Raw genomic sequence first — 18,075 nt, 5'->3', positions numbered from 1 at the left:
AATTAATACAGTAATTTATTTCCTAGCTTACAACTGGAAATTGTAATCTTTTTTTGCTAATTAATGAATGTCCTAAGTAATACTGAACTATATTTGCACAGACACAAAATTTACTGGTAATCAATCAAAGAATTATTGCAATGTCAACAAATCAGCAAAAACATGTTTGTTTTTTTTTTATCTGTGTTACATTTAAAAAGCTGTTTAATGTTTAAATTTAGGTGAAACATTTTGATTCCTTGTTTTCGTGAACTTACTTTATTAAAAATCGTTAAAAGGCAGAAAAACAATGCTTGAAAGGCAGAAAAACAATGCATGAAATACTTTTTGATTCCTTGTTTCATGGACTTACTTTATTAAAGATCGATAAAAAGAATGCAACATAAAGAATCAGTTTAGCAATGAATAAAGTTATGCATGAAATACTTTTTAATTCCTTGTTTCATGGACTTACTTTATTAAAGATCAATAAAATGCGGGGAAAAAAATAAAATTTTGATTTCTTAGTTAGCAAATGGTTTTATCCAACATTGGGAGGAGAAAATAAAAATAAAATGTTATTGTTGAATGTAAACAGTGTAGTAATGGGATGGTTAAATGCTTTAGAAGTATAAATATAAATGCTCTCAAGCATTATATTTATATTATTAGGAAGAAATATAGGCCTACATATCTTATTTTTGGAGATTTCAAGGCTGGGACGGGTGCGCTAATTGGCAAAATATAAAATTTTATTTTTATTCAAAATCATCAATATTGGCAAGCGGTGGGTTCACAAAAAAAGGTATAAAAAGTTTTGCCTTATCTGAAAAATAGTTAAATTTTATAAAAAATATTAAATAAGAGGATAATTTCTTATCATACATAACTTGCTGTAAAATATTACAGTATAAATTAATTTTTAAATCTAAGGTCTTTAGTATCAAACAGGGGCTTAGGATGGTTTTGGTCTGGTGGTTTGTGTGTGAAACTTGAGAGTTACAAACTAATCCATATCAGTAGGCCTATATCACAAAGAAAACTACATAATAATAGGTAAATATATAACCCAACTAATTTTCCTGCGTGGGAAAGGGGTCAAATCCATGATCCAACCAGTTATACAACTAAGGCAAAATTTAATTTTAAAGCAATGAAGTCATAATTATTACTTTTCATTAAAAAAATTATTTTCATCCTACAGCCAATAAATTCAGTCTCTATGGGGGTGAGGTAGTGTTCTAGTTATGAAAAGAGACCTTGTGACAACAGGATGCAACATAAAGAATCAGTTTAGCAATGAATGTGTTATGGTGTCTTTTATATGGCAAAAAAATAAGGACTTAACTGAATGAGATTTATATTTATCCGGCCAACAGTAGCATCAAAATGTGATCAATTGAACTAAATTGTTAACTTAAGGGCACTCAAAAATACTTTTTTTAAACGAATTACATCACTTTGTAATAAACCAGGAAGTATATAGGCTAAAACTGATCACTGGTTCAAGCATGGTTCAAGTAATGTCAACAATGTGAACGCCACAAAAGTGACAGGCACTCCATTGTGCTATCTTTTGCCTTTCACAATGCTCTCAACTAAATAGTTGATTAAGTATTACGTATGCTATTGCTCTGCAGGAGAAATAAGAAGCGATTTAATAACCATGATCTGGGAAGCAATTGGACACCAAACTATTTTGGCATCATCATTAATTCTAAAAATAGTTTTAGAATGATAAACACTTCCAAGATGCAGTACCATCTCCGAACTTATTCAAGACATGTTGAGTTATTTGCAGTGGGGCACAGTGGCATAGGCTGCTTTAATCCTGGGGGGGGGGCGGGGGGAGCAAAAATAAAATTACAGTAATATAACAATATTTGGTTTTATTTCAAAATTATTATTTACTAAATGCAGTATCAATAAACACAATACTTTATGTTAGTATTGCACTAGTATGTTAATGACACCTTGATATTTTCCACAATGGCAATGTGGGCCAGGATGACAAGATTGAGTGCAATGGGAATAAAGTGATGGATGGCTAGTTAGTGAACTAATCCCTAGGGTACCATTAGGCATGTCACTGTCAGTAAAACAAAATGTCGGAAAACTTTTCCTGAAGATGTCTACACACACACATACATACACACACCCACACACACGCGCAAAAAAGTGAATACAATAGTTCCTTGCATTACATGCCTAGGAACTAAAAGTGATTGTTATTTATTATATAGGCTACAATTTATGCACTTTTCTGAAAACACTGCTTAAGAAATTTCTTCTCCGTTCATTGAATACAGAATCAATCATACACAACTTGCAGCCTCTCTGCTCCCTAGGGGAGTATTAATAGTTATGCATGTAATACAATAGTACATTTTCATTTTGAATTATACCTCTACAAGGTACCAATTTCCACTTAGAAAGGATAAACATAGTTACAGTGTCTTGCCTGGCCCCCTAGGGCACAAGCAGTCTGAGTAGTGTCCATCTCGAACTCATGACCTCTCAAATAAAAGCCCAAAGCCAAACGGCTGTGCCATCCCCTTCTACAATTATTCTCTTCATAGATCTATGTTTAATTTTTATTGTTAATATATAACTCTTTTAGTTAATAAATATAATATTATTAATATAAAAAACAAAATAAAAGATATATATATTATACTAATATTAAATTATGTATTCAGTGTTCTCCCAATATTAAAACATTTTTACTTGTAAATTTGTCCATAAAAATTCAGCTATGCATGCAGTGTGAGGCTAATCCCTTTTGAGTGGGGTTTAATGACTTAAAAAAACAAGACATACGCCTAGTCATAGCCTATGTATAGACTGGAATGATGTTCATTTATTGAAAGAAGGCAAGCCTAGACTACCTAGGCCTAATCAGTGGTTTTATTTTAAAATCTCAATTTTTTTACTGGTTGGCCAGTTATTTTTTACTTGTAAAATTGACAGTTAAAACGGCTTCAGAAGAACACTGGTATTGTATACAATACCATGGTCCTCTCCTATAGATTCCAGATTCCATTTAACATTCCATTCACTGGAAAACCTTTCCCTACTTTGGATTAATTTTTTTAAAAGTTTCAAAATCTATCTGTATCACTAATTCACCTTTCCTCCACTTTTTTCATTCTTGAATTTTTTTATTTTATTTTTTCTAGCCAATAATATATCAATATTTGATCATTATGATACATGCTGACCTCCTATTAAATATTTGCATTTTATGAAAGTCTCCCATCAAAATGCCATAGGCAAAAGAAAAATGGCATCATTTGTATATAAACAAGTTGTTAATGTCGCAATACATTCAACTATGTAGGCTAGGCTGGCAATAACCTTGAATGGACAATTCTGTCACCACTGAAGCAGCTTACAGGATGCGATACTAATCTCCATTGGAGCCTGTATCACAAGATTTCCTTGTTAAAGGAGAACTTGGGAATTCTACGGCACTTAATAAAAACCTCCCAGGCAACCTCCAGGCATGTGTTGTCACTTAAGAAAGTAATGTTTATATTATTGGGGAAAACCCCACTATCATCATGAGCAATAATAAAACAAATGGACATTTAAATACTTTGGGCTTTATTGTTCATTGTTTCATTATTATTTTTAGTCTTTCAAGTTTATCTTCACTTCCTGAAAACTATTCCTTAAAAAAAAAATACAGGAGCATTATTTGATTTGAATTTCCTTTTATATAAAACTAAAACTGCTTACTTTTCAGGGACATTATTTCAACAGTTGCTGATTTTGTTTTCATTTCATTTCATTTATTTATTAGACACAAAGGCCTGGGACTTCTAAAGAAGAAATTCATTCTCATATGAAGTTATTGAGTGGAGGAACTAAATGTAACCTTTCAATCTGTTCCTGTTTACAACAATTTTCAATGGGTAAAATACTTTAATCCTGGATCCATTTTATTTTATATACTGTATATTAAAGAAGACATAGTATATAGATCCAATGCCTTATGACAAATTCTGTTAACACATTCGCTGACATGGACAAAAAACAAGAATGGAAATCTTACACCGGGTGTTGAAGCTAGGCCAGGGGTGTGCTTACTTGTACCTATATTCTTTTGTATATCACTGGTGGTGCTGCTGCACCAGGAATAAAACCACACAAGTGGCAGCTTAGGATAAGTGCATAGTATCCTAAAAATAAATTTGAGATGTTCCTTGTGTTCAATTACATACAACTACTGTAGGAAACCCTATATTTCGAATCGCCCTATTATGTTCGATAAATAAGAGTACTGTATATTTAATTGGTGGCGCCCTTTAAACTTACTGCTGCAAATGGGGAAGAACTATTCATGTTTAAAGGTAGTGAAAAATTCGAAAAACTGGAGGTGCACTGGTGAAGTGCGCCTCCACCCCAGGTATTTTTGGGGTTCTTTTATGAAAATTTGGAAGACCAGGCGATTGCATAAAAGTTCTGGAGACTCCCGTTCAAATTGGGATAGTTGAAACGTATGAGGTTAAACATTGAAGCAGCTATAATTTCTGACCTCATAACTACAGTAACCGTGTACAGTAAAAATAGACCCTGAAAAAAGGGGGGGCCCCTGAAAGAAAGGTCCCGAAAAAAATGGCCCTGGAAGAAATAACCAAGATAAATATTGTATTGGAGGATTAAGGAAAAATGTTAGACTGGTGATCTGAAATGAACCAATATTCTCAATATTCTATTTAATAATTCAGATATGGTACGATATCTAGGCTAGGTAAACTAGAGACCTGGATGTCAAGGTACCAAATAAACACTTATCATTTTAATACGGAATCATTAATGAGATATGTTCCTCTAGAGAGTGGTTTAATAGTAAACAGCAATAACAATAACAATGAAAAATAATGAAAGACAATGACTACTTGTCAATGTTTGTTGCGTTTTCTTTTATTTCAATGTAGATTTTTGATGTGTGAAATGGTATTGTGATTTTTGTGATGATTATTGGTTTCAAACATTTCTATTAGCTTTTAATGTATATTTCTTATATGTTTAAAGTGTATGTTCGTCTATGAATATTTTTAAATTCTGTACAGCGCCGATGAACATTTTTAATGGATATTGTTTTGCGCTTTATTAAATGAAGTTATTATTATTATTATTATTAGTAAAATGGATGTTCTCACATAAATATGGAAGATTTCATAGTAAACATTAGAAGGTTTGGGTATAGAAGAACATACGATAGGAGTATTTTTAGTATCAACCACACACCAATGATAATCAACTAAGACCAAAAACTTGTTTTTAGTGGGTCCTGGTGGAGAATTGGGCAGGACACCAGCAGGTAATACTTATTTTTTCTGAAGAGTGCACTGCAAGTTTAATATGTAAATGGGCCACATATATGGTGTGCTATCATAACTTGTATCCCACCACCCCAGCTGAAACAAAGGAGAGAGCAGTGATTGGAATTGAGCCAGGAAAAACAGATTTGAAAGTGCACACACAATGGCTACCATCAATTTACCCGAATATTCAATACTGTACATATATATTGAACACAGAATCCCTCAGAAGAACAAGTTATATTAACATGGCCTAATATCCACATTGATACATCAAAACAGTAGGTAGCAGAGGTTAAAAAAGTGTAAGACTTACATATCATTTGAGTCGACGTTTGGGTCGACATCCGGCATTTCTGGATCCGAGTTGGTAGGCTCCATCCTTCCTGGTGCTGACTTGCTTGATAATCCTCTTAAAAGATCTGATCCTGAAAGAGAGAAGTGGAGAACTATGCCGTCAGACTGAGATCACTGCCAATAATATCCTCTTTGGAAAAAGATTTTGGCTTACCATTTATAAATTTTGAAATCCCTCTACAACCTTTAAATAAAAAGATCTAACTTTGGTTTTTAAAGTTCCTGTACTTAAATACAGAAATGTCATTGATAATTAAGGGTATTATTTAAACTCTATAATTAGTAATTTCCTACTATGATTTCCAAATTATTCAAATATATACCTATGTCATATATACATACACATAATATGGGGATAAAGAAATTATACACCTTTTTTTGTCAATCATTTCATGTGATAGAGTAAAACAATATATCCAAATTAAAAAAAAAAGACCATGTGTGTTGTCAATGAATATGCCAGTAAATGAATCTTTGAATTGTATAATTTTATTATTGTTTTAGTTGTTTCATAATTATTCTTAGGGAGAAAATTAAATGAAATGAATTTTTCCTTTCTAAAACATAAAAACAAGTAAATAAATTTTAACAAATATTTACGCTAAAAAAATGTTTCTTGAAACATGAGATTATAGATTATACTATAAAGGAATTACCATGACAACAGTGACATACTTCAGGGTCATAAAAGATGGTCTCTAGTCCAGACTCATAATTACGAATCAACAAATCACTACTTTAGAAAATTTCCAATAGGGATTTACAAGATGTAATCAATTAATTTATTATCAATCATAATAATTGCATTTTCGTCCCCAAAATATTCGCTACATTTGAAGGAAGCATATATCCCCGAACATGAATCATTCTGTTATATCCTTACTTTCATTTTCAGTTCAATTCTTTAGATAATCACAAATTTTGAAATTATAATAATCAATTATTTCAATGGTATGAAATATGTTCACAGCTACGTAAGGTTGGGTTGAGGTGTGTCAACAGATGTTTAATAGAGAATCTACTGTACAGCTGCAAGCTTAATTTTCAAAGGATTTTTTTTGTTTGTTATCTGTTATTTATATAGCGCCTTTCCTTTAGGTTACAAAGCGCTTTGTTTCCCTGGTCATAGGGTCCACATGCTTAAGTGTTGCTGCCATATTGGCGCAGTAGCAAGCAACCCCACCAGGTACCCATTTATACTCCTGGCTGGAGTGAAAAACGCAGATAAAATACCTTGCCCAAGGACACAAGCGAAATGTATGTACAGCCTGGGATTGAAACCCCGACCTCAAAGTTGGGAAACCAAACAGTTCCCACTGCGCCAAACCCCTTCCTGCTGCTAAGCCCTGCCCCAGTTAATGGTTGCTTAGGTCCCATAGAACGACAGTCAATCATAGAGAAATATGGCTGAGTGTGCAGTTGTAAGCTTGCGTATTTGTGGGAGATGTGCAGATGTGATGTAATATAGAAGGTAGAGTAGAAGAAAAAAGACCAAGGCGATAGAAAAGAATAATGCTGCTTGATGATATCCGGAATGGAAAGAGTTGAAGAGGAATGCAGAGGACAATGAATACTGTAATAGAACTTACTGAGGGACCTGCCTTCTGGCAGAACACTATTGATGATGAATTCGAATTGCTTGGTAATAACTTAAAATTATACAGTACATTATATTTACAAAATTTGAAATAAATAATTAGAATTGCTTAAATTGATGGGATGGTAATACTTAAAAAAAAACAAAGGTGTATATAATGATTGTTCAGTTTCCATGGCTTAAAGGATTAATGCTCTAGCGCTTCACTAAAAACACTGTTGACAAAAGGCGTAGGCCTATATACAATTACTAAACAGTATTTCTTCTTGTTATTGTAAAGTGAATATCAAAAATACATTTATAACAACTATTAATATATTTTAGCCAAAAGGAAATTAACTTCAATATAGAATTATCGCATTTAATGTTGTCATTACTTAGAGTTTAAATCTCTTTATTTTACACAACAAAAAATACAATGAATTTGGATTAAATCATTAATTTTGTTTTTCGTTTTTTTTAAATATATATTTTTATTGCCAAATTTAAAGGTTGATTCAAGAATTATTTAAAGCTCATGTGCTGTGCATTGATATCTGTAATTATGATATGCAACCTTTGTAAGTTAAAACATATAATAATAAATAATGGCAGATATTGTAATAAAGTTTCTAGACATGGTAAACCAAAAACCTAGATCAACAGGCTCCTAATGTATCATCTATAAACGATTAATGAGTGATACTCTAGAGGGAGACATTAATAATAAACCAACAAATGAGAATGTTACTGCGTTAGCATTGACAATGTCACTTCTTTGATAGTGTGTTGAGCTTAATGAACTAAAAAAAATCTCAAATTTCAATAATTGAATTGGTAACTGTCCTGATTTACCATAAAAAAAATATTTGTTTAAATCCAGACTCTGGAGGAACAAAAATTGTATGTTGTACAAATTAGTATTTAAGACACTTAAAGGGTGTTTAAAGAAATTTTGAATAAAAAAAAAAAACCTGGAAGACCGTTTTTTGTCAGCTAATTTATGCAATGTCCACGCCATCAAATTTGAACAAAAAACTATTGTATGCCCATATATATAAGTAATATGCCTATATATGGTCATGATGTGATGTCATAATGATCAAATTTATGAATGTCACATGTTTTTGGGCCTGCGTAAGGCACTGACCACAGAACCTCACTGCTGTTCTTGTTCTTGTTACCAAAACTTCAAAAGCATCCAGCATCGTGCAGGAAATTTTGTACACATAAATTAGAGGTGATTTCCAACAAACGTTATTGCCACTTTTTTAAGTTGGACCCCAGGGTACCCCCTACACCTGCAACAGGTGTTTCAGCAAGGACTGTATATTACTGCCATTACCACTAATAGGGCATGTCGCATGAATGGTGGGGTCGGTTAAGGATATGTTCTAAAGAACTTAAGGTTGTGAGTTGTGAGGTCGCGTCTTGGTACTCAATTCTTGTTTAGTCTGAACAGGGCTTAAGGGTTCGGTCTTACCTTGGTGGACATTTAGTCTGGTATGACCGCTGAACTGTTCGGCCGAATGAATTGATTGGTCGCACTGCACGCACAACATCAGCTCCTCGTTGTTGTTCTGTGACGTACAGCCCGAGTTGTGGCACGACTGAAAAATACAGAGCACATGATTCCATAATACATTAAAAAACATTCTATTATAGCAAGCAAATATATTATTATTATTACTGTATTTCTATTTAATAACACAACTGAAAAACAATCGAGAATAGCCAATAGTGGTTTTGTCAGAACAAAAAAAGAACGCACACAATCTATGCCTTCTACACGGTAATAGAGAACATATGACCTATATCATGAAATACTCAGAGGAATTCTAAAATCAGAAATTATATAATTCAATTAAAGTTTAACTTGCTGTAATATTGTACAATAGAAATCATAATTATGGTTAGATTAAAACAGTTTAGTCAACAAGGAAAATTTCATCATAAAACATAATTTTATCTTTAGTAATTGTTTCATCAATCCTATCATAAAGAATGTCGTGTTCGATTACTTTGTATGAAGAGAATAAAAAGTTAGAATCGATGATATTTAAAGTGGGTAATTCAATGTTATAATTAAAGGTAAGTTTATTACATGTGTTTTTTTCAGATTTATCATAGGCAGGAACTATGAATCTAGGAACTATAAAATTGTGATGATGATAATGATCTTACGATACTTATAATAATAATAATAATAATAATAATAATAATAATAATAATAATAATAATAATAGTACTTATCATCATAATGGTACTTATGATGATGATGATTCAATGATGTTCATCAATTTATTGCAACATTTACTTTCTTCCTTTGAAATTAAACTAAATAAATTTTTAAGTGTTTCTTAAATAAATTTAAGGTGATTAGGATGATTATGTATTGATGATTAATAATAATATTAATAATAATAATAACAAATATTTATATACTGTAGGACGACGATTGTGAAGATGATGATGGTGATGATGATGGGATGATTATGAATTAATGCTATTATGATTGTGATGATGATAATGAGGATGATTATCAATTAATGATAATTACGATAATTATAATAAGGATAATTATGAATTAATGATAATTATGATGGTGATTAAGATGATTATGATGATGATAATGATGATCGGCTATGAAGATGAAAACAATGATGAATGATAATGGTAACGACATCTAAAGTGATGGCAATCTACAACAGCTATTACAGAACACCTTAATTGTGTAATTCTGTCTTACAAATTATTATCATTATTATTTAAGACACATTTCTATGTTAAAATTACACATACTGCTCTTTAAGAAGCCGTAACAACCTCATTAATGTGAAGAATTGTGCTAATCACATCACAACAATTATCAAGCGTATAAAAACAAAGCCACGTAACAATCTCGAAATTCACACAAGTGAAAAATAAAGGAGTATAAAATGGGTCGTATATTTTAGTGTCTGGATGTGAACATGTGATCATTGCCACATCTCCAACCTCGCAGTTCAGGCGACAAGTATACAGCTTTATGGATTCATGCAACGAATAAAAATATGGGTATGTGACGTCTGTGTAAATGTCAATATTAGTGCTTTCTCGTAAAGATGTTGAAGGAACTTTAGTTGCATTATACATTAAATTATTATTACATGCAAAAAACATTCCAATAGAGTGAATCAGTCTGTTTTGCTGGTTTATATAGTTTGTGAATTATATATAATGCCGAACGAAACGTTTTCAGGACAGCCCAGTAATGTACCTTACTAGACTTCTTAATAAATATGGTAAATAAATAAAATATAATTTTATTGGCTCATGAGCTATTTTTCATTTACTAAGCAAAACCTCCAACTTTAAATTCTTATTTTGAATAGCAGGAGCTGTTTTTCTATATATGCTTATTGGTATATTTTTTTAAATTTTGTTTGTAATCTGATCACCTTATTGTGGCAATTAAGTTCATTGGTTTGTTTATCCAAATTTTAATGAAACTGCTTTTTTATTGGTTTGTACAATCTTTAAATTTCCCAATTGTTTTACATATTATTCATGATTTTTTTTGGTCTAAATTTGTATTTTTAAAATGAGTTTGTGCTTTTTATCATGTTTTTATTAAGTGCTACTTCATGTACTTTTTTATGGAAACATCAAGGAATTTCAGTTTTTAACCAGATTGCCAATTTGTTGAGTAAAATACTTGAATATCTTAATAAATAATTAAAATAAAGAAATTAATAAATAATTTAATACATAGTTGTAATATATAACACATAATGGCAATATTTTGCCAATTTTGTATGATAACAATTTTAGGTCTACTTGGTATAATGTGAATTAAACTTTAATAATTTTTAAACATTTTCGCCTCTTTCTACATAAAATTTTCTAAATTTCTTAGCTCCCTACATTTAATAATGACATTAACAATTATATTTATTGTACTGATACACTCTATTTTCATCAAGGGTTAGGACAATATGTAAATCAGCTTGGTAGAATTGAATAATTAAATTAATTAATACATAATTGTAACATTGTGCTACTCTCTTAAGGATTAGAGGAAGGATTAAAGATGGATTAAAATGAGGACTGAATGAGGAATTACAAAAATAATATTTACACAGCGTAACATATAAATCGGCTCGGTAGAATTGAATAATTAAGTTAATGGCTTACAATGAGGACTGAATGAGGAATTACAAAAATAATATTTACACAGCGTAACATATAAATCGGCTTGGTAGCATTGAATAATTAAGTTAATTAATACATTATTGTAACATTGTGCTGCTCTCATAAGGATTAGAGGAAGGATTAAAGATGGAATGGAATGAGGACTGAATGAGGAATTATAAAAATAATGTTACACAACGTATCATGCTAGGCCTCTATAAACAGAAATCAAAAGAATAGTTTTAGAGTGGGAATGGTTACAGAGATGATTAGAGAGACAAGCATTAGAAAGAAAATACCCATATATATTATGTGCCTATATATGGTAATGATGTGATGTCATCATGACCATATTTAGGCATGTCACATGTGTCACAAGTGGAATTTTATAGTCTGGACAGGCTCTAGGGAAGGATTAGATATGGATTAACAATTACAGTAAAAGATTAATTAATACAAAGATTAGACGAAATGGATAGGAATAATGACTAAGAAAGAGGGATTAAAGAAAAAAGCATTTTAAAGGAAATGCATTGAGGAAAGTATAAAAAGGGAAAGGATTGAAAAAGAAATGGATAGATTAGATAAAAATATGATAGAAGAAAGAACAACATATTAATTTTATATTTTCAAAACAAGCATGATAAAAAACAAAATGCTCATGGTAACCAAAATAATTAAGAAGCAGTCAGATACAGTTCATCTTTTAAATGTCAATTCCAAATGGAAATCTTGTTATTAGACAAGTTTCTTATTAGTATATTAAGAGATGTACTAAAAGGTGGAATAAAGGTTATCTCCTCGCAGGTAGACACAAATCACCTGCAAATTAACAACACTGAATAAACTTGTACTCAAGACCTGTCAATCAAACTGACAAACAAAAACAAGCCCCTCCCACAAATTGAATTTTCTGTATTCCACAACAATGGAATTTGTTACTATATTATTAGATAGGGGAAGTGCATATCGGGTGAGAGGGATAGGAGCTCAAAGAAATACTGAAGCCTTATCAGTCACTCCAAAAATATTTCTTTGGAAAATCCGAACAAAAAGATGTTCTAAAAGCAGTTTGCAATTAAATTGTCTTACCTGAAAATGAAACAAGAAATGATTTCAACTGGTTAAACTTGACTATCATATAAGCATTACAGTAGGTAGAATCCCTCCATTTAGACAAACAATTACATTCATAATACAAAATTAACGGTCAAATTGTAGAGGAAAACTTAATTATGCACACAAACGCACATATTGAATGAGAAAAATATTTCTTTAAGCATGTGCGGTGGCAACTTATATTACTCTGAGCATGTGTAGGTTGATGTCTGAAATGATTAATCTGAGCATGTGCAACTTTTAAAATGGACATGTATATTCTGACCAAAAATTCCTGCGAACATTTCTCTTGGAATGTAAAGAATAGTGAGCAATGGAAATTAATACAATAAATGATGGTTGGTATTACGTACAAAATCTATGAACGGTTTCAAATACGTAATACATCAAATTTTAACGTTTACTCAGGTAAAACATTCAATCACGTTAATAAATTTTCTCTTGAGGTGATTTACAGATCAAGAAATATATTCTCCGATCTTCAATCTTTTCTAGAAATATCACTACACCATCTTGTATAATGCTTTTACTCTTAGCAAAAAAAATTTATAAAGACATACAAACAAAAATCTCGTGTTTATTTTTTCCCCATCAAAATTACATACTGTTCATGTTTCTTAGGTAATTCGTATGATAATAAATTAATTTCATTATTAGCTAATGACAATAATTTAACATCCAATCAGAGATTTACACATTTCTCATTACATTAAAACCATAATTCAAACTTGTCACCTTATTTCCGCTGTTAAAAAAAAATCAAACCTTACCATTTTCGTAGAAAAGATATTAATAGCAATAAATGTAATAGACAGTATCATTCAATCCACACGGCACAAACATTTCAAAAGAAGCAATTCACGTGTTTACAATCCCGCTACAAATGCTTTCAAAAGGTATTTTTGTGTTGTTTCTCAGAGGCTAAGCCTGTAGATGTTACCGTATGAGCCAATTATGTAGAAATTACCACTTTGGGAATTATGTCCTATTGCTTCTTCTACGCTTGATTGCACACGGGAGATCTCAGCAGGTGATACTGGATGAAACATGCACTTACGTAATAACTATCGTCGAAAAGGAATTGCAAAATCTGCGTCCAAAGTACGATAAGCAGTTATTTATAACTTTGCGTTGTTTACATACAGTAGCCAGTAACATGATGATTGACGTATATAATTGAAATGAAGATAATACAATAATAGAAGAAATGATGAGTTGTAGATTAAATCCTTACAAAGATGAGATTTAGAAAATTACAAAAAACACTCAATAAATCAACAAATAATGTAAATAAATAGGCAAATAGTAATAAAAATAATTTTGGCTTATATAGCGCATTACGCTAAAGCCTCAATGCACTTTAATGAATAAGAACGTAAATACCGGAAAAAAATATTTAGAAAAGTACAGGTTAAAAAGTTTTTTAAGCTGCCTTAACATCAGCGAGGGGGGCGCCAGTCAGATTGTAATAGGCAAAGCATTCCAAAGAAAGATAAAGGCCCAAGAAAAAGAACGATTACCAATGTTAAAGCTGCCTTAACACAGTATTTACTTGGCATAAAAACTGAACAAATAATTAAATGAATATAAGAATGTTAACTAAATAGGCAAATAATTATTTAGTTAGTGGAAGTTGGAGACTTATTTACACTATTTATTGACTGTTTCAGACAATGTCTCAGTCTGTGAAAAGTTTTGTTTTCCGGTAGCAAAGACTCGACTAATAACAAGCCAAAAGATTTTGAATTGTTTAAATAACCATATACAGTCATGACATACCTATATATGATCATGAAGTTTTTGTCAAATAAAATGTTATAGTCTCCACAGCTAGGCAATTTTATACCAATCTCTATGTTTTGCTGCTTTACAAAGCCAAAGAGATCCTGTCCAAATCCTCACTTTCTAGCAGCGCCTGATGGATATATTATCACAGTATACAATAAAACTATTCAGGTATCTACAGCATGTCGTTAAAGTATGGTATGCTCCATGCATGTGCTGGCAATGTGCTCAATCCCATCACACTAATGTTCTATTACACTAATGGAGAACTAGTCCACTATGATTCCTATATAATGTCTAAAGCTCGCTGTCCAGACTTTCAAATTTATTTGACAAAAACATGTGACATGCCTAAATATGGTCATGATACATCACATCATGACCATATATAGGCACATCATGACTATATATGGGCATACAACAGTTTTTTATCAAAGAAAATTGGATATTCTGGATAGGACATATATCTTGTAGAAATTTCTGAAACATCTTTTGTACAATTTCTCTAAATTCATTAAATTCCATGAATTATACAGGATTCTAATAATAGATTCAACAAAATTAATTCTGGTGTGATAAAATAACATTTTTAAATACTAAATAAAGCATTTTGAATTTATATTATATATCGCAATTCAATATAAATTTATTGTTTAAAACGGTGTTCAGGAAGACCAACTTTTTTGAATTCCTTCTCAGCACTATTTTCAATTGTTATTTTTGTTTCGTTTTGTAAGGCTTGTTTTATGAGAGAAAATAAATGAAATATCCTGGAGTTAAAAAATACTTTTCCCAATTTATTTCCCTATTTGTAATCATTACCTTAGAATCATTACTTTTCGAGTCAAGTGGCCAAGCAGTAAAGGCAGGGGCACTACTAACTGTAGCCTTAACACCAGCACTGATTCCAGCCGCTCCTCGGCCAGGGTCTCCGGTTAGTAGAACCTAGTCTTCTCGGATAGGGACTTAAATTGGAGTTCCAGTGTACACATCTGACTCATGTGCACATTAAAGTAGCCATTGCATAATTCGGAAGAGCAGGACGTTACCCCGATGGTTCATTTCACCCCCTGTCATAGTGGAATGATGTGAATATGTAGCTACTATAAGCGTCTCTTTACGGCCGCTAAGTAGTCACAGACTATGCCCATATGCAATTCAGCACAATCACGTTGCGAGTTATGGTTATTCTCCTACCTTTACCTTCATCAGTGATTATCAAACCAATTTTTTTTAGTAATTTTCCAGTGAACTTGTGACTAATAACAAAGTTATCAGCATGCCACATATTACAAAGGACCTCTGTTGTTTTTAGATTTAAGGAAAATGTTAAGTATTTTGTTATTTCCTGACTTTTAATCAAAACCAGTATTACAAAACATACTTAATGCTAACATCTATGAGACAGATTAGACAGATAAACAAATTTCTATTTCCTAATGCAAAAATTAAAAAAAAGCTATAAAAATCAAATGCAAACATATCTCAGCTTAAACATATTTACATATAATGTAATAAAACAAGCAAGAAACAGTTTAACCAATATTCACATTGATATTAAGGCATTTTATTTACCACATTTTATCGAGTATATGCCCAGAGGAACTTGCTACAAAAAGGAACCAAAAATTATATGGAGATCCTATAAAAATTGACAATACCCATACAATTATACTTTGGATGAAAACATGAAAATCGATTATTAAATTAAATTTCCCCCCCCCCCCAAACACATCTAAAATTGCAATTATAATTGACGATGCTATAACAAAATTGTGTCAACTGGTAAAAAAACAAAGTTATAATTGAAAGTTAGCCCTACTAAACTCATGATGGTATTAGCAAGGTGGACTTGTGGTTTTTTTTTTGGTTTTTTTTTTCCTATGGTTAGATATCATGACAAGATTCTTAAATTATTGTTATCCCTATATTTCTTGGAGTTCAAGTCAAGTGAACTATATAAATTGTGTCCTGGGCTTATGTTCAGACAAAGGTTAACATAAAAAATCATGCTTTAAATAGCGGATAGGCTTATACTTGAGCACAAGCTTATATGCAGTAAACTACTCCAATAGCTTTCCATGTTTAGAATATTCTGATATACTGTAGAATAAAACATAAATCAATAATGCTAAATTCTAACTTAACTGAAATGAGAGAAAAGTGCTATACAGTATTACACTCAGACAGAAATAGATGTCAACTGATTAATGGCCCCTAATCTCCCAAACAAATAATGGATTTAGGATTGCTTTACAATTAAAATACTTGACTTACCTGTAACATACCAAATGACATCTTATTATAGGTACTTCAACACAGGAAAATTTATAATGAATACATGTAAAATTTTTACACGGTTAACCTTGTAGGTCATGTGATAGCTCTCTGCACATGACACAGTTCTTCCTACAGTTCAATAGGTAAATATAGGCATTTTATTTATATTTTATTTTTCCTGGGTTGACTGATTAGTGGCCTCCACAACATGTACCAGGAAGAATAACACTGATTATAACTTAGGATGGGACAACCAAAGATCTTTCACACTTGACTGTGACAATGGTATATTTTTACATTATCAAATCCTTAATTTTTAAAAGGATATAATTATAATAACAATAACAATAATAAGAAGAACAATAATTAACAATAACAATAACAATAGTAATACAGGGGTGGGTGTGGGTGTGTGTGTATTTTCAAATCAAGTAAAGGAACCTTTCGTTGATGAGCTATGTTAATACGATTATTACAACATGTTCCTATTTGAGCATTGTTGTTATGTCTATTGTGCTGTCTCTTATACACATCTAGATGTGTATAAGAGACAGATTACACACTGTCATTTTTTGCTAGTGGATTATTACTATTTCATAACATAATTAATATTAATTACAATATTTACATTTATATTTTTATTAAGAAATTTGTTACTGTCAGAATCATTGGAATCACTATTTTTGCTCATAAAATAATCAAGTATTGATAATAATTTTTAAATTTGAAGGTATTCTTGTACTGAATACATAAAACAAGTTCTTGTAGTCTCAAAAGCTCCGATGAGGGCAGTATAATAGAGGCAGTAGAGTATATTGGCTCTAACGGTTGCCCATACAAAAAAGATCTATTAATCAATAAGCTGAGAAATTCTATAGCTCCTAAGGCAGTAGACCCCTAAAGGCTGCCCATACTAAAATTATCTATTTAATATTCAATCAGATTTATCAATCAGCTCCGAGTATATCTAGAGCTCCTCATCGGAGCTAAAAATGAAAATGGAAGAATATATTCTGTATCAAGATGGTATCAGTGCTGTGTTTCATATTCATATCAAGTACATAACAATCGTACAAACTATTTCCTTATAATATAAAAGGGAAGTTTCTCTAGCTGAGGGGCTACATTGGTAACCAGGAAGTGGTAATGCTACTATCATTTCAGCAGGAAATGCGGGAACTCTGCAAGGGAAACCAGAACGAGAAATCCTGTCCACATCACATGATATTATGTTATGACAATATCTTGATAAGTTTCCTTTCTTTATATTGTTCGTTTAAAAGACATCAATTCTATTTTAAAATCGGGAAAAAACCATAAATAACTCAAATAATTTACTTCCATGAGAAAAATTTACCAATTTTATATAATTTGAGAACTGACTTAGCATACTCACAATATCCCAATTTTGAAATTACGAATCTCACGCACTGTGCCTAGGTAACTTTAATACCTAGGCCTATATCTATCTGTACA

The 18,075-nt window shown here is 31.4% G+C and overlaps 1 protein-coding gene across 1 annotated transcript in view; it reads right to left on the bottom strand.

Moving 5' to 3' along the window:
* Positions 1-18,075, bottom strand: part of LOC117105848 (pleckstrin homology domain-containing family G member 5-like) — an 85,806-nt gene that overhangs the window by 65,141 nt on the left and 2,590 nt on the right. The window contains exons 2-3 of the mRNA XM_033247159.1: positions 8,726-8,852; positions 5,626-5,737 (exon numbers count right to left, since the gene is read on the bottom strand). Coding sequence (XP_033103050.1) covers positions 5,626-5,737; positions 8,726-8,852 — 239 coding nt within the window. The remainder of the gene's footprint in view (positions 1-5,625; positions 5,738-8,725; positions 8,853-18,075) is intronic.

The sequence above is a fragment of the Anneissia japonica genome, unplaced genomic scaffold (genome assembly GCF_011630105.1).
Source record: "Anneissia japonica isolate Jap-2015-1 unplaced genomic scaffold, ASM1163010v1 scaffold287754_len4335492_cov202, whole genome shotgun sequence".
Lineage (NCBI taxonomy): Eukaryota > Metazoa > Echinodermata > Crinoidea > Comatulida > Comatulidae > Anneissia > Anneissia japonica.
Note: the sequence above shows the minus strand (reverse complement) of the source record. Positions and strands in the feature narration are given on the sequence as shown.